This window comes from Orcinus orca, chromosome 17 (assembly GCF_937001465.1).
Source record: "Orcinus orca chromosome 17, mOrcOrc1.1, whole genome shotgun sequence".
NCBI lineage: Eukaryota > Metazoa > Chordata > Mammalia > Artiodactyla > Delphinidae > Orcinus > Orcinus orca.
This window is the reverse complement of record NC_064575.1, coordinates 39,248,491-39,269,511: the sequence shown is the minus strand read 5'-3', so window position 1 is coordinate 39,269,511 and position 21,021 is coordinate 39,248,491. Positions and strand designations below refer to the sequence as shown.

General features: G+C 40.1%; 2 protein-coding genes across 2 annotated transcripts in view; one reads left to right on the top strand and one right to left on the bottom strand.

Moving 5' to 3' along the window:
- LOC125961815 (metabotropic glutamate receptor 7-like) overlaps positions 1-21,021 on the top strand; it is a 122,223-nt gene that overhangs the window by 74,588 nt on the left and 26,614 nt on the right. The gene's annotated exons all lie outside the window — the stretch shown is intronic.
- LOC125961803 (UDP-N-acetylglucosamine--peptide N-acetylglucosaminyltransferase 110 kDa subunit-like) lies at positions 6,292-10,855 on the bottom strand. Its single transcript, XM_049700825.1, has 2 exons — positions 7,404-10,855; positions 6,292-6,669 (listed from the first exon to the last, which is right to left on the bottom strand). The coding sequence occupies exon 1, from the start codon at positions 10,799-10,801 to the stop codon at positions 7,661-7,663; it is 3,141 nt and encodes a 1,046-aa protein (XP_049556782.1). The 5' UTR covers positions 10,802-10,855; the 3' UTR covers positions 6,292-6,669; positions 7,404-7,660.

Below are 21,021 nucleotides of genomic sequence, written 5' to 3'. Positions count from 1 at the left end.
ACAGACAGGATGGGTACTAAACCAGTTAGTATAATTTACAGACATATTGATTTGTTTTATATTCCCAATAAGAGGCCCATAAACACTTATCATTGTAAAATACAGGAAACTCTGCTTCAGACCAAGATATGGGTTGTAATAGTGGAGGATCAGGTACATAGGCCCAGTAAGTTGCTGCATTAACAGAGGGAACACATGAAATGGTTGCCAACATAGCCAAAAATAAAGTTACAGGTGTAACAGGATTATTCTGTTGTTTCACTGACTCTTGAGCTCGTGAAACCAGTTGTTTAATTTGTCCCCAAGTTGGAACATCACTCCTTTGAGTCGTCCTGGCAAGTGGTCTCCTCTTCTTCTTCTTTTTGTCAATCAACACTGTCAAATTTTCGGGAGAGGTGCAGAGCTTCTTCATCTTCTGAACTAGGTGAGCTGTGGCGAGCCATCTATTTGCTTGACTAAGCACTCAGGAAGCCAGCGAGGTCCAGGCGCTGATCTGGGAAAGATACACACGTGACCACGTCCCCAAATCAACACAGGATCAGGACCACGCCAAGTGCTGGTTAACGGATCTTTCCAGAGGACCTCCGGAGATTGAGAGGCCAATCTTGGCTCAGCCACCAACCTTCCCCCTGCAGAGCAGCCAAATTTGTCAACAGTGAGAACATTTAAAATAAACAGAGCATGATTTATAAGGTTATGTGGCGTTGTTCTATACAATTCCCCCCTGTTTATTTTTTCAATAGTTAGCTTTAAAGATCTATTTGCACGTTCTATAATACCTTGTCCTTGAGGGTTATATGGAATGCCTGTAATATGGGTAATTTTGTAATGAATTACAAAATGTTGCAAAAGCAGCGGGCCCATTATCTGTTTTAATAATTTTGGGAAGGTTCATGAAAGCAAAACAGTGTAATAAATGAGTGATAACATGTTTAGTAGCTTCTCCGGTCTGTGCTGTAGCACAGAGGAAACCAGAATAAGTATCGATAGTGACATGAACAAACTGTAATTTCCCAAAAGACGGGATATGAGTAACATCCATTTGCCATAAATGTCTAGGTAATAATCCACGAGGATTAACAACATAATGTGGAACAGGAAGGTGAGGTAAGCATTGTGCGCATTGCTTAACAATTTGTGGGGCGGCTTCACCAGTAAGGGAAAATTGTGTGTGTAATGTAGCCGCTGACTGACGGTGTAAAGCGTGCAACTGCTGTGCTGCTTGTGAAGCAGTTTGATCATAACTTACCATAATATGAGGGTGTCCAGGACATGGACCATGAGTATCAAGAGTATGAAGATAATGAATGCAGTATATTAGCCATTCTTGACAGCATGACGAACGGAAAGGAGGAGTACGGTAAATTGGGACATGTCCTGCTTTAGGGAAAAGAGATTGAGGAGGAGGAGTAACTTCAACTCTATTCTTGGGAGGAAAATGTACAGGATAAAGATCACGTTTAGATCGAGTTAAAACATCTGCAGTCGCATTAAGTTTAGTCAATGGACCAGGCAAGTTAGAATGAGCACGGATATACAGACCTGCAACAGGACCATCATGGGAACGAATAAGCTGTTGAAGCAAACGAAAAGAGGATGATAATTCAGGGTCATTAGTATGTCCTATGCTCGCAGTCTCTAGAAGAAATCACAAGCTAATAAGATATTTACTATCAGAAAACAAATTAAAAGATATAGAAGGCAAATGTTTAAAAGACATAATGACAGCATACAGTTCAACACGTTGAGCTGAAGTCAAGGAAGTTTCTTTAATGAGGTTTGTTCCGTCGTCAATGATTACAGTAGCCACTCCTGAAGAAGAACCATCCGTAAAAACCAAAGGTACATGAGGAACAGGCTGTTGCCTAATTATAGAAGGAAAGATATGAGTTAAGTTTGCTGAATTGGATCAATTTATCAGCAGGGTAATGGCATTCCAAGGTACCTGAAAATCCTGCAAGAGCAAGACCCCATTCATTACTATGTTGAAAAAGCCAATTTTGTGGACTAACTGAATAAGGGATAATAATTTGAGAAGGTTCTATACTTATAGGTTGTAAGCATCTAGTTCTACCTTGCATTATTAAATTACTAATAAGGTCATAATAAGGGTTAATAACTTTAGAGGGTGTAGTTTTCATATGAATCTATTCAATAATTCCAACAGTTTGCCATAAGACGGCAGTAGGCACATGAGGAGTTGGACAAATTATTAAGAAAATTGGAAGGTGAGTATGAATTCTAGTTAATTGTGTAGAACTGATAGATCTATTGACTATTTGTAAAGCTTGAAATCCTTCTGGAGTCATAGAGCGTGAAGAAGAAGGATCTGAGTCACCTTTAAGAACATCAAACAAAGGCTGTAATTGAGCAGTAGTAAGTTTTAAGGAAGGCCTTAGCCAATTAATATCGCCAAGTAATTTTTGAAAAGCATTTAATGTTTTTAAATTATCAACTCAAATTTGCAGTTTTTGAGGCCTAATAGTAGTGTTATCAATATATTTTCCCAAATATAAAAATGGAGATTGTCTTTGAATTTTTTTTGAGGCAATGACCAAGGCAAATGATGGTAAGGACTGTTGTAAAAATTGAAAAGCAGTCTCTAATAAAGAAATATTATCAGTGGCTAAAAGTATATCATCCATATAATGTATGAGATATAACGATGGAAACCTTTTTCTCACAGGAGTCAAGGCCTGAGCCACATATTTTTGGCATAATGTAGGACTATTTGCCATGCCCTGAGGCAATACTTTCCACTGAAATCTCCTCATGGGTTCCTTAAAATTTAAGGCAGGCAAGCTAAAAGCAAAATGTTTTCTATCTTCAGGAAACAAAGGAATAGTGAAAAAACAATCTTTTAAATCTATAACTAAAAGATGATAATTGTGTGGTATGGCTGTTGGAGAGGGTAGGCCTGGTTGAAGAGCTCCCATTATTAGCATAGTTTTATTAACAGCTCTTAGATCCTGTAATAACCTATATTTTCCAGATTTTTTCTTGATAATAAAAATAGGAGTATTCCAAGGACTACTGGAAATTTCTAAATGCCCTAATTGTTCCAGTACTAATTGTTCTGCAGCTTCTCATTTCTCCTTTGTGAGGGGCCATTGGTCCACCCATACAGGGTCATCAGTCAGCCAAGTAATTGGATCAGCAGTGAGTGGAGGAGAATCCAAGGCCCCTAAGAAAAACCCAAACCTTGTCTATCATATTTTATTTTCACATCAATAGGATAGACAGTTCCTTGTTGATTTGTTCCCAGCGCTTTTGTGGGAAGAAATCCTTGATCCAACATCATATTAGAGACTTGAGAGTTTGGACTATAAAGTAATACTCCCATTTCTTTTAATATATCTCGGCCCCAGAGGTTTAAAGGCAGCCCAGGCAAAACATAAGGCTGGAAGTATCCTGAATGGCCCTCACTATCTTGCCATAAAAAAAACTGACTACTTTGCATAGGAGAAGAACTTTGTCTGTAATAGTAGGACTAATGGGCTAACGTTTAGGCCAGTGTATCTGCGTCATAACAGAGACATCAGCTCCAGTGTCTAACAAACCTGAAAAAACCTTTCCATTAATGGTTCATTTCATTTCTGGACGTTCTTTCCCTATCTTCTGAATCCAGTAGGCAGCATTAGACGATCCAAAAGCCTTTGTTTCTCTCTTTTGATGTTGTAAACTTTGTCCATGAGGTACAAAGGGCAAAAGTAGCAATTGTCCAATTTGATCACCAGGAGAAATAGTTATTATATTTTTAATAGTTTGTGCCATGACTTTTATTTCTCCTTCGTAGTCAGAAACCATGACTCCTGGCATAACAGTTAAACCTTTCATGGTGACACTACTTCTTCCCAATAATAGTCCCATCAAACCCTTGGGTAAAGGTCCACAGATGCCTGCAGAGAGGGCCTGAGGACCCATTTCAGGAGTTAATACATATCGGGCGGAGGTACTGAGCTCCAGTCCTGCGCTTCCTGGTGTTGCTCTGGAGAGCGAGGATATCGTATGTTTTTGTTTTTGGTTAATGTCTGATTGATAATTTGAGGAGGATACACAGACATTACCCTTATTATTTGTTGGGGCCGGGGAAGGCCCCGGGAGGAGTTTCCCGACAGTGGTGGCCCATCCTTGTGGGCCACTGAGCAAGAATCTGTGCCCAATGTTTTCCCCTATTGCATTTAGGGCATAAACCAGGGATTTTCTGACCATCTGGAGGTTTCTGAGTAGGGAAGGAAGGACTAGGGTTAGAATTAAAAGATCTACATTCTCTAGCAAAATGACCTGCCTTTCCGCATTTAAAACAAGTCTTTGTTTTCTTTTGATTGTTTTTAAACCCCACTTTAGTTAATGCTGCAGCCACAGCAGCACCCTGTATATAAGTAGGCCCAATGTCTGCACAAAGGTGAATATAATCCTCCAATGTTCCCCGTTTTCTCCAAGGTCGAATCGCAGCCTGACACGCATTATTAGCATTTTCAAAAGCAAGTTGCTTAACTACAATCATACCAGTGAGTCCGTCCACAATGAGTCTCCCCACCGCCTGTGACAACCTATCTACAAAATCAGCATATGGTTCATCAGGTCCCCGTCTAATTGTTGAAAGATCCTCAGTTTTGTGTGTAGAAGGTCATTTCCTCCAGGCTTGTAATGCCAAATGATTTATTTGAGGACAAGCAACAAAGGGATAAGTTAATTGATCTTGTAAAGAAAGATATTGTCCTTCCCCAATCAGCATATGATAATCAACTGGAATATTATGGGCAGCATTCTTTTCTGCTTGTTCAGCAGCCCGTTCATAAAAATCAAACTTCCATATTAAATAATCTCCACCATTTAAACAAGCTCGTGCAATAGACTTCCAATCAGCGGGGGGAAGAGCTTCTCCTGTCAACCATAGCAGTAGTAAAAGGAGCAGTGGGCCCATATTGAGCACAGGCAGATTTTCAATCTTTCAAAACTTTCAAAGGGAGAGCCTGATGCTCCCTAGTAGCTTGTTGAGGATTATTAGGATCAGGTCTTTCTATGACGGGACAACAGAAAATAGGATCTTCTCCTCGTTTTATTGCTCCTTGTACAGCGCGCTGCAAGGGACTCAGCATTTTTACAGATGTGGATTTTTGAGGAAGACAGTCCTTATTAACCTGCAGCTTTTTCACTGACTTCTCTATCACAGCCATTAGAAAATCATCCTCAGGATATTTCTCTCTTTTATGTTTACAAGCCTCATCTGTTAAGTCAAAATGTTCCTCTTCATCTAAAATATTTAAATTAATTAGCTCTTTCGGTTTAGGAAGTGGCGACACAGTAGCTGATAATACAGTCTCTCCTTCTGTCAGAGGCTTATGTTTTTCTGACTTTACATTCAAATCAACACTATCATGAGAAGAATCTAAACATATTTTTTATCAGATTCCACAAACTATATGTAACAACAGGAGTATGAGTAGGCCCTCGAGACTTGTAATAATTTTTTAATCTTCTCCAACTTTCTGCCAGATTTCTATGTCAACAGAGCCGCCATCAGGAAACCAGGGAGATACACCATGGATATGCTGTAAAAATTCAGTCAACTGTGAGGTAGAAACTTTATTACCCCGAGCTTTAAGCATCGAAAGTAAAACCTGAGCAAATAATTCATACATCTTTGAGCCCTTTTGCCCCATCTTATTTTACTTCTGACTATTGCCTTATGCCTCTATTAGTTCCACTTTTACTGGTGGCCACACATATTTTGCATAAGGGTTCTCTTACCTGCACTTTCTTTTTCTTTTAATTGCCTTCACGCTTCAGGTCCCTGTTCGAGTGCCACTTGCCGCGGACCAGCCGGAGAAAGAGGATCTCACCGCCCAGGGTCGGAAGGGAAGGGGTAAGGAACTGAAGTAGCACCGACGGATGGGGTCAGAAGGACCAAGACAACTGATGGCTGCAAGGCAAATTTTATTATGCTACAGTTGCAGATTATCTAGACTAGAAATCGGAAGGTTGCCAGATGGTGGTTTACATTATCTACAGACTGTCTCGGCTCAAGGTTAACTTCCCTGGGAGGAAACCCATAAACCCAGAAGCATCAAAAATAACATGCATGTGCAGGGGGGAGACAGCTTTGCTTGTCTCATTTTACATTCTTTCTGACCTCTGGGCCCTGGTGATTTATCTCCCATGGAATGGAACAAGGAGGGGAACAAGTAGGGACAGTCCCTTCGAGCAGCGGCCGCATGCCTGGCATGTCCTTACCTGCCCTCAAGGCTGACTGCTTCCCACACGTATGTTGCCTTGTCTAAGCCTCAAGCCCTCGATCCTTTGTTGAAATACAATAATTTCATTCCTATGGTTTTCAATACCAAAAACTCAACCTCCAGGAGGGCTAAAGTCTAATTTGTACTCCAAACCAAGTAGCAGTGCAGTTCGCTACTACTGAGACTGAATCCATAAAGACTTCAAGACCACGTCCAGAAGACAAGTTATTATATATAATACCCTAGAAGGTCTGAAACATAATTATCATATACATAGCTGGTCCTTCAGAGCTTTTTACCTATAACATGTTTTTTGATGAAAGTTATTTAATGTACTGGAGATAACTGTGACTTACTGATCAAATATTTGAATACTTATACTTACCTGGGATTTCATTTCTGCTGAAAGAAAAAGGAAGAACAGGACTCACTAAAACAAACAAACAAACATTAGAAATGAAAGTAAAAATCTTAACACACACTATCACTTTTGGAAGCAGCATAGAGGGGCAGCCAACGGTAAAACACTGGTGAAACAGGTCAAAACTCTAGGCCAAAAATCCATTATTATTATCATCAGTGACAGTACCACAACTGTGCCCTTCAGAATTAATAATCGCTCCTAAGAATCTTCATTTGGCACCAGATGATGCGGTTAAGAGAAACACTCTGGGAGGTTTTGAATCAGACTTGGTTTTTTGTTAGCCAAGTTACAGGAGAATTTTTAAAGTGGGGGGAAGGGAAGAAGGAAACGGACCAGGAAAAGAATTTAAGCCATCATCTATAAACCAACAAAGCACTGATAGTTCCAAACATTATGTCAGACACTAAAATGACTGATATAGGCTCAAGTGGTTTATAAAACCTATAAAAAGACTACACCAGCAAAGTCCCCATTTATCTGTAGAGTTCAGAAACTAAAACAAGGAATATTTTAGCTTAAAAGCTTATCTCAAGAGAATCATACACACTTCACATGAATACAAATACCCAAAACCAAACATTTTTAAAAGCTCCAATACCCAAAATATAAAGAAAAATATTAATTCAGAAGACTCGATCAATCCATGATAATCACAAAACGGCTGGGCAATCTCTATCTCCCCTCCACACTAACCATCCATCCCATGGAAGACCAAGGGAGATCAGACCTTCCAGACTTACCTTCCAGACCTTCCAGACACCTGGCTGCTGCAAAATTCTATGGAGACTCCTTGTGGAACAGCAGTTTCCCATCTCTTGTGTCTCTCCCTATCGTGATCATGATCATGCAGGAAGCAAGTCTGGCTGTGCTATTTCTTATCATTGACTGTCACCCATCTGCAGCATGGTATTGTACAGATAAGGAAAAAGTAGTTCCCTTTCCCCCAGAAGGTTGAGGCTCAGGTACAGGGTAATTCTCCTGTGCACACAGTCATTATTTAGGCCGACTCAGTGACTTCAACAGGCTTAATCATGTGATCAGGTTTGTTGCCAGCTGCGTAATGCTCCCACATCTGTAGATAGAGCCGCTCTAGGTCCATTGTGTATTGTTTGGTGTTGAACAGAGGGCTAGATGTTCTCTGCTTCCAGACTTTGCCACGAATTTTCTTCAGGTATTCTAGATCAGTTCCCAGTTTCACAGCTATGTCTTCATATTCTTGTCTATTTTGAGCAATAAGCTCAAGACAGCCTAAACAAGTGAGCTGGGAAGCTGCAACTCGGGAAGCAAGAGTCTCTCCTGGCATAGTCACCACGGGTGTCCCTGACCAAAGGACATCCATCCCTGTGGTGTGTCCATTACAGAGTGGAGTGTCCAAGCAGACATCAGCCAGCTGGCCTCTCCGAACATGTTCCTCTTTAGGAGCAACAGGTGAAAAAATGATACGCTTCTGGGGAAGGCCCATATTTTGTGCATACTGTTGAATATTAGGTTCTCCTACTGCTGGAAAACGCAACAGCCACAGTACACTATTGGGAACACGCTTCAGAATATTTGCCCACATCTGCAAAGTAGATGGGTCAATTTTATATAACTGATTGAAGTTACAGTACACAATGGCATCTTCCGGTAACCCGTACTGAGAACGTGTGGTTACAATAATGGTACGGGGAACCTCCTCTCCAGTGGCAGCCTTAATGTTGATCTGGGTAGTTGCCAGTCCATTGCTAAGACTGAATCCATTAATTGTTACCTGAATTTGTCCTCTGTTAATCATTTCAATAACTGCCTCTGCAATAGTATTCATAGGAATGACAGGCATATTAAGAGCCGTATTACTGCTGTCTGCGTTGTCTCCTCCATCAGGACATTTCATCTTGACAATCTGCACATCTGGGAGACTATCAAGAAATGCTTTGAGGTCGATGCCATTCAGCACAATCCGATTGTCATAAATGTGCCCATTGGACTTAAAATCGATGACTGCCTTCTTCTTCAGGTGAGGGAACATATTAGCATGATCACCAATAAAGAAAGTATGGGGCATATAAGCCAGTTTCTCAGAATACTGCTCAGCAACTTCAGCAGGTGAAGTTTCCTGATCAGTGATGATATAATCCATGAAAAGCACGCCACTGGTCCCAGGGTAGCCCAGCCACATTGCCTGAATAGGAGCTGGCCTGAGAGCAAAGAGTTCATTTCGAGCACCCCTGGTATAACCATTCATATTTACAAGGATGTGTATACCATCTTGATGGATGCGATCAGCTGCTTTCCCATTGCATGGAATCTGAGAAAGATCAATGAAATGATGGGCTTCTGCCATCACCTTCGCTCGGAAGTTTGTGCCATCATCTGGGCTCAGGGCATAACAGAATACCTCAAATTTATCAGGATTGTGCATGCCTGGAATAGACTGCATAAGATGAGAAGTAGGATGATTCCCAAAGTCAGAACTCACGTATCCTACACGCAGTCGACCATCACTGAGCTTCAAGTCTTTTGGATGTTCGTACGGTGGTTTATGAAGGACACTGACCTCATCCAAGCAGAGGTTCCCATGGCTCTCAGCAATAGCCTTCCTGAAGCCATGAGAAAGAGGATAGAGCATACTATGATGAGGCTGCACAGAAGGCAACCTATTCTTCTCCAGCTGGTCAGCCACAATGCTGACCAACTTCTTCATTCGCTCATCATAGTCTGTCCAATCACAGACAATCTGCAGGCAATGAGCCAAATCACAATAAGCGTCAGGAAAATCAGGTTCAAGCTTCAGAGCAGTGCGATAAGAAGCAATTGCTTCTGGAATATTCCCTGAATACTTGTGGATGGAAGCCAGATTGCTGTGGGCATCCGCAAGTGCAGGGTTAATCTGAATGGCACGAGTATAACACTGCAAGGCTCCCTGAACATCCTGCATCTCCTTTAGAGTGTTTCCCATGTTACAATAGGCATCAGCAAAGGTAGGACTGATTCGAACAGCCTCCTTATAATGCATCAGAGCTTCCTGCAGTTTTCCCTGCTGCTGCAATACACTTGCTAAATTTGAATGGGCAACAGCAAACTCTGGGAAGACTTCTAATGCTTTACAATACAAGCGAACTGCCTCTTCAATGTTTCCCTGGTCTCCTTTGATATTGGCTAGGTTATTCAGAGAGTCTGCATGGGTGGGACACAGCCGCAGAGCTGTATTATAACACTCTTCTGCTTCGGCAACACTGCCCTTCTCTTCCAGAGCGTTGGCTAGGTTGCAGTAAGCATCAGGGAAATGTGGTTGCAATTCAATAGCTCGCCTGCAGGTGTCTATTGCCAGATCTATCAGGCCTTGCTCATAGTATACACAAGCCAGGTTGGCATGTACCACTGCATGATTTGGGCTCAAGCTTAGGGCACAAAGGTAAGCTGCCACAGCTCTGTCAAAAATCCGTGCCTCTTTCAAGACATTTCCTAAATTGATATAAGCATCCAGAAAATTGGGGTCAAGGGTGACAGCCTTTTCAAAGTGATGAATTGCAAGCCAAATCTCCCCTTGTGCATTGAAAACACAGCCAAGATTACTCCAAGCTACTGCAAAGTTCGGTTGCATCTCCATTGCTTTCAAATAACATGCCTTGGCTCCTTCCAAGCGACCCAGGGCTTTGAGCAGGTTCCCCAGGTCACTGCGAACACAGTACAAATCAGGATTGCACTGAAGAGCAGAGACGTAAGCTTGTACTGCCCCTTCCATGTCGCCTGCTGCTACCAAAGCGGCTGCCAGGTTAATATAACCATCGATGAAATCTGGTTTGAGATGCAATGCATGCCGGTAATGCTCAATTGCTTCCTGCAACTGCCCTCTTTCCTTGTACACATTCCCCAAATTCGAATAGGCTTCTGCCAGAAGAGGGTTCTGTTTAATTGCCAGAGTACTAAAGTGGGCAGATCTGTCCAGCCTTCGACACTGGAAGTGTAGAGATGAAAGTAATAAAAGTACTCCAGTATTGTCTGGCTCTTGTCTCCACAGCTGCATGCAGTGTCTCTCAGCTGCCTCAAAATCTCCTGCCTGATACTCTCGATGTGCCAACTCAGCTAACCCTTGGAAGGAAAGCATACGTTTCGTTGGTTCTGTGCTGTCGGCCACGTTGCCCACAGAAGACGCCATCTGGAGCTTCTGGAGAGAGTGAGAAAAGGGGGTAATTGAGTCCCGCTGCCGCCACTACTGGCAAGAATATTTCTAGAGGTAGCAAGTACGAGGGCAGCAGCCGTACCACTGCTTTGACAGGCTTAAGCGGCGGCGACAGTTACAGGCACCGAACCTTAGGAACTCTGGTTGGTCGTCTAACTCTCACGCTCTTGAAATCTTAATTCTTAACCCTGCCCTCTTCCACCATTTTTCTCCTAATCAGGGAATAAAAATTACCTATACACTTGCCTTAGAAGAAATCAAAAGTCAGTAGTCCAAACACTTTTCAAAATTTTGATTTCTGCCCAGTTGGAAAGGAAATACATGATTGACTTTACTTCATCATTCATATAGTCAATGTGGAAAACATTAGGGCCGTGAATTTCAATACAGTAAGATCAGAAAATTTTAAATTGGCCTTCCCAAACCACTAATAAGTAACCGATGTTGTATATAATGCTAAAATCTTAGAGACTGAGTTTGATATTTTAAAAGTTCTGAAAGGATTAGCTAATTTCTCCTCATCATATTTCTCATGCCTCAAACCTGAGTATTACATTTTTAAAAATAAATTTATTTATCTTTATTTATTTATTTTTATTTTGGCTGCGTTGGGTCTTCAATGCTGCGTGCAGACTTTCTCTAGTTGCGGCGAGCGGGGGCTACTCTTTGTTGCGGTGCCTGGGCTTCTCATCACAGCAGCTTCTATTGTTGTTCCACAACTCTATGGGTTCCTTTTTAGGTCCTATGAAGAACCCTAGAAATTAGTTCATGGAATTATAAGTTTTTGCAAAATTGTCAAAAGTGAGATATTTTAACTTCCATCAGGTAAGACCAGCGTCTCTTTCTTTGCCAATTTTCCTTCTATCATATTCCGTTATGTTGGATCATATTGGAATGGCCACAGGCTTTTTTGAAATCTGGCTAAGGAGATTTTCTTTTTTCTGTGGTACGTGGGCCTCTCACTGTTGTGGCCTCTCCCGTTGTGGAGCACAGGCTCTGGACGCACAGGCTCAGCGGCCATGGCTCACGGGCCTAGCCGCTCCGCGGCACGTGGGATCTTCCCGGACCGGGACACGAACCCGTGTCCCCTGCGTCGGCAGGTGGACTCTCAACCACTGCGCCACCAGGGAAGCCCTAAGGAGATGTTTTAAGTGAGGCTATTATGTGATTTTCAGACACCGCCATATGTAATTGACTATATACTATCCCATTACAGGAATAACTTCCAGTACTCATACTGACTACTCTACTGACTTAACCTAGCACAAGACACAGAAGCATAAGGACAAAAACCACCTTACAATATAGCCATGTCTTGCACTTCACAGCTCTCAAAGCATGTGCGTTTGAAGAAGAAAAAAAGAACTGAAAAGTACAAAACCAGAAGCTATTCTGTGGAAAATTATTTCAATCATCAGGCATGTGAAAGATAAGTCAAAGATTCAGTTCTCATCAATGCTTAGTCAAAACGGAAATTTTCTTCTGTCAAGGATATACTCCAGGGGCTTCCCTGATGGCGCAGTGGTTAAGAAGCCACCTGCCAATGCAGGGGACAAGGGTTCGATCCCACGGAGCAACTAAGCCGGTGTGCCACAACTACGGAACCTGCGCTCTAGAGCCCGTGAGCCACGACTATTGAGCCTGCAAGCCACAACTACCGAAGCCTCCGTGCCTAGCGCCCGTGCTCTGCAACAAGAGAAGCCACCGCAATGAGAAGCCTGTGCACCGCAACAAAGAGTAGCCCCCAGTCCCTGCAAGTAGAGAAAGCCTGCACACAGCAACGAAGACCCAACACAGCCAAAAATGAATGAATGAATGAATGAATGAATATACTCCATCAACAATGTGTGTAATGGAATGGTGTGAATGAGTATTTTATCAGAATCCCTGTAATGCACAAACCTATAGCAGTACTGAAATCAGTAATGCATTTATAATAGTAAATACTTATGAGGAAGTAATCCATAGAGGTTTTCTCCAAGTTAACAATGAAAATTAATGTGACATTATCAATAATAAATTGTGAAGCTGAAATAAACTTTTCTAAACTATTAATAACTAGAAGCAAATTCTAATCAACCATGTTACAAGAAATCTATGTCTAAAAACTACAAAGTTTATTTCTTAAAATTTTATTTCGAAAATACATAAACTGTCATATGAGGAGGCAGTTAAAGAATATATAGCTAAAAGAGTGGGGGAAAAGCTTTATAGAGACACATCTGGCAGTAGTTCATTTTTAAATGTCATTTTTCTAGATTTTGTGACACCTATAGTATTGATATTTGAAAGCATTTAAAAAATTGTAATTTGAAGATTTGCTACTTCCAGGTAGAATAAAATATTTTGAAGCAAAACAACGTTTCCACTGAGAAAAACAAAAAAAGCCAAATAAAATAGCCAGCATTCAATCAAAAAGTTCTAGACAAACCAAGAGATAGAATCATATGGCTAAAATTCTAAGAAAAGAGCAGATAATACAAAAATATTTATATAAGATATTGTGTATCTTTATCAGGAAAAGTCTTTATCAAGAAAAGACTTTAAAATCATCAGAATTAATATTATATTTTATTTATTTGTATATTATATTTATATAGAGATATTTATATATTTATATAAAGAACTTAAAGATAAAGCCCTAGTTAAGGCAGTGACAATAGCAGTAGCAGTGGGAGTGAAAAGAAATGGTTATATTCAAGCATACTTTGTCAGGAAAAGTCCAAGATCAAATGTCTGACTGCATACATGGGATGGATAGACGGAGTGGGAAAAATCAAAGTTAACTATAGAGGTTCTAGTGAAGATGGGGTTGCCGTCACCCAACCCAAGGGGCTGCGATCATCCCCAAGGTCTAGGAGACTCAAAGGGAAGGTCATGGTCAGAGGCAAAGTTAATTGGTGGGAAAATAAGACTCCCAGTCTCTCCATCTCCTTATACCAGTTTTTTTTTTTAACATCTTTATTGGAGTATAATTGCTTTACAATGGTGTGTTAGTTTCTGCTTTATAACAAAGTAAATCAGTTATACATATGTCCCCATATCTCCTCCCTCTTGCATCTCCCTCTCTCCCACCCTCCCTATCCCACCCCTCTAGGTGGTCACAAAGCACCGAGCGCATCTCCCTGTGCTATGCGGCTGCTTCCCACTAGCTATCTATTCCTTATACCAGTTTTGTTTTTCTGCTCATATACGTAGCAGCATTTCATTCAAGGGGAAAGTCATTGATCTGACTGGTCAAATTAAACAACATAGTTCACGGCACATTTACAATGCTTAGTTCCTCCACAATTTAGAAAGTCACATTCACAATTTCCCTCTTCCTACGCCGTGGAACACATTGGCCATTCCTCCAAAGTTTCCACTCCACAGAGTGGACCAGAGATGACGTGAGCCCAGAACTGAGAGCTTGGCATGAGACGGTGTCAGCCCCACGTAGAGCTCTGGCATAAGTTATAACCCATCGCAGCTCTACAGAGAGCTCTGCATGGAATCCTGGGAGTAAACTCAGCCATAATAATGTGATTCTGTTTTTCATTTGCTTTTCTTCCTTGCTTAACTTTCCCTGGCCACTCTGACAAACAAACTTTCAGGCATTCCTGGGCCACTCACTAACTTTATTCCATTTAATCTCATCCAGATTCCCAAGAAAATTACTAACTATAAGGAGGGATATTTGGAACATGGTGAGTTTTAGATGCCTGAAATATACAGGTCATTGAATCCAGTTAAGTAGCAAATTATCTGGATCTCAAATATGCCAGTAGAATAGCAGACTAAGCTCAATTTAATGTACTCTTACTGGAGACACATGTAAATTCTGGGTCAATTTTGAAAAAGTTAAAAGCACATAGCTGAGATTAAAAGAAAGAAAGGAACACCTGCATGTTTCAGAAAGTAACAGAGAAATTAAATCCAGAGAAAGAAGAGCGGACTGATGTCTGTGGGTTCCGTTCCTTAGTATAGGCCTTATGTAAATAGGGGCTGGAGCAAGAAATCTAACATTACCTTGTGGCCAGGAATTTATAGACTCAGGATGGAACAATATTGAGAAGTTGGTACAGATATCCTACAGAAATTTCATGAGGAACTGCTTAGTCCATTAAGAGGGCCAAGGGCGGTGGTGAGGAAGATTGATATCTCTTGAAAACCTTCAGGTACAGAAAACAGCAACACCTCTGAAAAGTAGGCCTCTCCTTTCCAGCGTTGTGATGGCCAGGTTGTCACTAACCTGTAAGGCCCTGTATGAATCAGAAACTGCAAGGAGAGTAATTCAAAGAAAAACAGATGCAGGATGGGTGTGGCAATAAATCCTAGGACCCTATCAGAAACAAAATTAAAACCACTCTAAAGGGAAATTTTAACAAACCAGGGCAGATAGTATCCTAACCAGAACAGAATAATAATTCTGAGGAAGTTACTTTAGTTATTTAAGTAATATTCAATGCATTTCCATGGCCAGGCCCTTTTGAAGAATTCTAAAACATATACAAACAATTCGTTTACATCTTCTATATCCCACCATCCAGAGCAAAATTCACTTAAGTACTGTACTGGTGGAAATTGGGCAGCACTATGGAGACAATAAAAAGGTGTTTACCATCAAAAAACGTCAAGGTAAGAAAGATAATGTCTAATTTTTAATTATCCTGTGGTTTACTGAAATCTTTTGGAAACCCAAAATAGAGAAAACCTAGGAGGCAATGAAGACTTAAATCTTTAGAGATTTATCAACTCATCTATAAAAGCTTTATTAATCTCTTCTTTTAATACCATTCCTGAGAGGTATAAATGTGTCCAGTGATAGGGTTGAAGAAGCCTGAGAGAATTTCAATTGTTTACTATTCTTGGTCAGCTATTAAGACCTTTCAGGAGCATCTTGATTTTCATGGCATCATCCAACAAAAAGCAGGATATTTTACAGAAAGTCCTGGTCCACTTTTTGGCTTGCTTTTGTGTTTATGTTTTTGGTTTTCTCACACTGGGCGGTACATTAGGCTACCTATTGCACACTCCCTCATTCATGCATGCATTCATTCAAACAATATTTACTGAGTTGAGATATTTAATTAACACCCAATAAATGATGTTTAGATGAATGAATGCGCTTTTTATCAAAGTAAGTGTAAGTACTGAGAAAAATTACAGAATGTATGATCCCAGCCCCACAAAAGCGTATAATTGTGTTGAGGATATAACATATGCTGGTGAAATAACTAATATATCATATTGGACAGTTTCTAAGTTCAAAAATGAGTTTTTGTAAATAATCAGAGCCTAAGGAGGACAAAGAAGGGACAGTTCATTATGGGTTGAATCTATCAATAAATGTACATTTCAGATGAGATTTGAGATTGACCTTAAAGAAAGAAGAGGACTTAGATATATGAACAGAGAACAAAAAAGGCATGGTGATAGCATGTGCATAGATAGTGTGGCCAATATTTATGTTCTTCATTAAAGACAGTCAGAGATAACCCAAATGTAACTGTTTCCATGGGTCCATTCTCAGTACCCAAACAAAACGGCAAATCCTATCTTAGTAAAACTAATGAAAAACACAGTCTTTAACGAAGACATTGTGAAGGAAAGGGGGAGAGAAAGGCTTGCGTCCCACACCACACAACAAAACTTATTTAATTATTTGTTTCATTTTCTCCCTCTGAAAATTTCCTCTCCCCCTCTCTGTACATCTCTCTTCTCCCACATCTGGCCACACTCTACCAGCCACCTTTCCAGATCTTTCCAGAACTCTCCATCCTAGTTTCATTATGCCACAAGTTGAACATCTCACAGGTCTCCAGGATGCATCCTCATCACTTATTCCACAAAGACAAACAAAGGACACTTCTCAGGATCAAGTTTCTTGGAAGGAAGAGGTCATGAGGAGTGATTATAAATAACGTAAGGTGGAGAGCAGTGACTTAAAATACCATTTTTCCTCTTAGAATGTGAATACAGGGAACTTTGGGAAACTAGAAAATCTAGAAAGGATTCATTGATAATTGTTTATTTTCAATGAATAAAATAAAATGTAATAATACGGCTAAACTGTGACAGATTAACTTTTTCAAAAGTTGCTTTCACACACCTTCACTATTGGGATGTTTGATAAACACATCTTTCTTCTTTATTTGCAGATACTGGCACCAAACTTTCAAACAATAAGAACCTTCCCATAAGTCCCTTGCCAGGCAAGATTAAGGTATAACAATCCAAACAGATTTTTGAAGAAGATAACTGGTTGAAAGCACAGGAAAAGAGCTGGGTTGCTCTTTTTCAACGGTCACATGATGAGTAATGTGGGAATTGGTTTACAAAGTCTCTCTCCATGAGGGGCTAAGGTTAAGATTAGAACTTCTGAGGCCAGAAGAGCAAAATAACTACAACAACACACATATTTTCAAGAGCCGCCCTTTGGATGTGAGGGATTGATTTTTCCCACGCTTTTTTCAGCAACCCAACTGGTGTCTTTATTAAATGACCTAAGGGAATACAGTGTGGCCAAGAAGGTTTAGATTTCCTTAGCCGCAAGTCAGATATTCTCAAGTGACTGTCCACTCAAATTAAAAAGAGAGATTTACAAGAGGAAACTGGATACAACTGAGTGTACTTTTATTTCAACCCTTTATCTGAATGCTTTGTTTTGATTTCAGTTCTCCACTGAAGTTGCCTACATTAATATATTTTTAAGAACATTTCCTTAAGTTGAAGTATTCATTCAGTATATTCATTTACTATAATTGAGAAAAGCCAAATGACTTAGGCAAATTCATTTCTATATTGCCACAGCAGTGTATTGTGAACTAAATGACACCTGGCAGTTCTTTACTCAGATACTAACTCAATTAGAAGGCAGAACAAGGATACCTACCCATTGAGGGAAGGAAAGGTCACTTAGCCTCTGTAGCTGTCTTAGGTCTCTTATTATCACAGTAACAAACTGAAGACTAAAAACCATACGATCATCTCAATAGATGCAGAAAAAGCTTTTGAAAAAATTCAATATCCATTCATGGTAAAAACTCTCCAGAAAGTGGGCATACAGGGAACATACCTCAACATAATAAAGGCCATATATGACAAGCCCATAGCTATCATACTCAATGGTGAAAAGCTGAAAGCATTTCCCCTAAGATCAGGAATAAGACAAGGATGCCCACTCTCACCACTTTTATTGAACAGAGTTTTGGAAGTCCTAGCCACAGCAATCAGACAAGAAAAAATAAATAAATAAAAGGACTCCAAAATGGAAAGGCAAAAGTAAAACTGTCACTGTTTGCAGATGGCATGATACATAGAAAATCTGAAAGACACCATCAAAAAAACTATTCGAGCTCAAACATGAACTTGGTAAATTTGAAGGATACAATAGATTTCTATATATAAATTTTGTATTTCTATACACTCACAGTGAACTATCAGAAAGAGAAATTAAGGAAACAATCCCATTTACAATCGCATAAAAAAGAATAAAATACATAAGAATAAACCTGCCTAAGGAGGTAAAAGACCTGTACCCAGGAAACTATATGACACTCATAAAAGAAAGGAAAGATGACACAAACAGCTGGAAAGATATACCATGGTCACGGAGTGGAAGAATTAATATTGTTAAAATGACCATCATACCCAAGGACATCTACGCATTCAATGCAGTCTGTATCAACATATCAAGGGCATTTTCCACAGACCTAGAACAAATAATTTTAAAGTTTGTATGGAAACACAAAAGATCCTGAATAGCTAAAACAGTCTTGAGAAAGAAGAACACAACTGGAGGAATCATGCTCCCTGGCTTCAGACTGTGCTACAAACCTACAGTAATCAAAACAGTATGGTACCGGCACAAAAACATCCATCACTGGAACAGAATAGAGAGCCCAGAAAGAAACCCATGCACTTATGGTCAATGAATCTATGACAAAGGAGGCAAGAATATGCAATGGAGAAAAGTCTGGGCTTCCTTAGGGATGGTTTCATCAATTAATTTGTTTTCTTAAATGGACCATACTTTTCCATGTCTTTGTATACCTTGTGAGTTTTTTGGTTGAACATTTGGCTTTCAAATATTATAATGTGGTGTCTATGGAAATCAGATTCTCCCACTTTCCCAGGGTTTTCTGGGCTTTGGATTGTTGAAGGCTGTAGTAGTCTGTTTGTTTAGGGGCCTTTCCAAACTAGTTTTGCAATGAGTGTACTCCTTATCGTATGTAGGCACTGAAGTCTCTGTTCCTTTAGTTCATGTTTAGCTAATGTTTTGACAGAGATGTCCTTGAATTCCCACACCTAAGACAAACAAAAACAAATATACACAAGCACATCCACATGCACACTCAAAACCACACACCTCTCCCCATTGTGCAGATTGCTGGATCACTCCTTCAACATTTAGCTGACCTGCACTGAGGTCAGGGCTCAGCCCATGGTAAAAGCTTAGAGACTCCTCTGGTGTTTTCAGAACATGCATCTTATCTTGAGTATGCATGTGGCTTTCTTAATTTCTCTGGACACATACTTTTTGTATGTTCTAAGTTCCCAAAGAATCTCCCCCAACTTTTGCTCCTGCATCTTATGTGGTCTATTGTATTTCAATGCACAGTCTTCTGCCCCAGCCATCTCTGCTTTGTTAGTTCACCTTGCACTTTTTTTGAGCAATGACCGCTGCTTTTCCAGACTGTGTTCCAGGTTAGCTAAGACAGAGATAAGCATCTTGTGTCAGTCCTTCAGGTAGCTCCCAGACAGGTTAGAACAGATACACATAATAATCCGAGAGTATGGTCTCTTCTGCTCTCTCCTGAAGCAGGATTGAGGGCCCCATACTAGGAATGGTCTGCTGCTACTTTAAGACTATCACTGCATTAAGACCCCACCACTTTAAGACCATCACTACACTAAGAGTAGATGGGGCAAGGGCAAGTAAAAATGCCACAAAGCTTTCCTGCCATTTTCAAATTGCCTCTTCCCTGGTTCAGTATGTGTTTGCTTGCTGTAAATCTTTGCCTGATTTCAGGACTAAGAGAAACTCAAGGAACGCCACAACAAGAAACAGTATAATCAAACTCTCAGATGCCAAAAGACAGAGAAAGAATCTTTACTCCCAAAGGAGAAAGAAAAAACAAATTTGTTACAAAGCAGGGATCCTCAAAAAGGTTCATAGCTAATTTCCTATCTGAAACCACGGAAGCAAGAGGCCAGACATATTTAAAGTGCTGAGAGAAAAAAACTGTCCACCAAGAATTCTATATTTGGCCAAACTGGTTTCAAAACTTAGGGAGAAATTAACACATTCCCAGATGAACAAAGGCTGAGGGCGTTTGTTTTACAACTTCCTAACACTGCCCTAGGACAAATGCTAAATTGAACCTTCAGGTTGAAATGAAAGGACACTAGACAGCAACTCGAAGCTGTATAAAGAAATAGAAATCTCCAGTAAAGATAAATACATGGGCAGATACTAAAGCCAGTATTGTGCTACTGGCTTGTAACTCTACTTTTTATTTCTTACATGATTGAAAAAACAAATGCATAAAATAATCATAAATCCATGTTATTGGGCTCACAAAGTATAAAGGTGTAATTTGTGACAACAATAATGTAAGGAGGAGGAATGGAACTGTAGAGGAACAGAGTTTCTGTGTGCTATTGAAGTTGGTTTCAATTCAAATGATATTGGTTGAACTTTAGAAGGGTAAATGTAATCTTCTTGATAACCACAAAGAAAATATCAATAGACTATATGCAAAAAGAAATGAAAAAGGAATCAAGAGTTCACTACAACAAAATCGGCTAAGCACAGAAGAAGTCAGTAATGGAGTAAATGAGGGGCAAAAAATGCATAAGACATACAGAAAACAACCAGGAAACAGAATTAAGTTCTTCCTCATCAGTAAGTTTTGAAAAAGTGGATTAAGCTCTCCAATAAAAAGATAAATATTGGCAGAGTGGACCTTAAAAACATCCATAATCCAAGTATATGCTGTCCGCAAAAAACTCACTTGATTTCAAGAGACACAAGTTGGTTGAAAGTTAAAGCACAGAATAAAATATCCCATGCAAATAGTAACAAAAAGAAAGAAAGAGAGAGAGAGAAAAAGGAAGGAAGGAAGGAAGGAAGGAAGGAAGGAAGATAGATCTGGGATGGCTACGTTAATATCACACAAAATAAACTTTAAATCAAAAACTATCACAAGAGG

What these genes read in the sequence shown, in the direction of transcription:
- LOC125961803 (XM_049700825.1), bottom strand. Translation starts at nt 10,801, where the DNA reads ATGGCGTCTTCTGTGGGCAACGTGGCCGACAGCACAGAACCAACGAAA.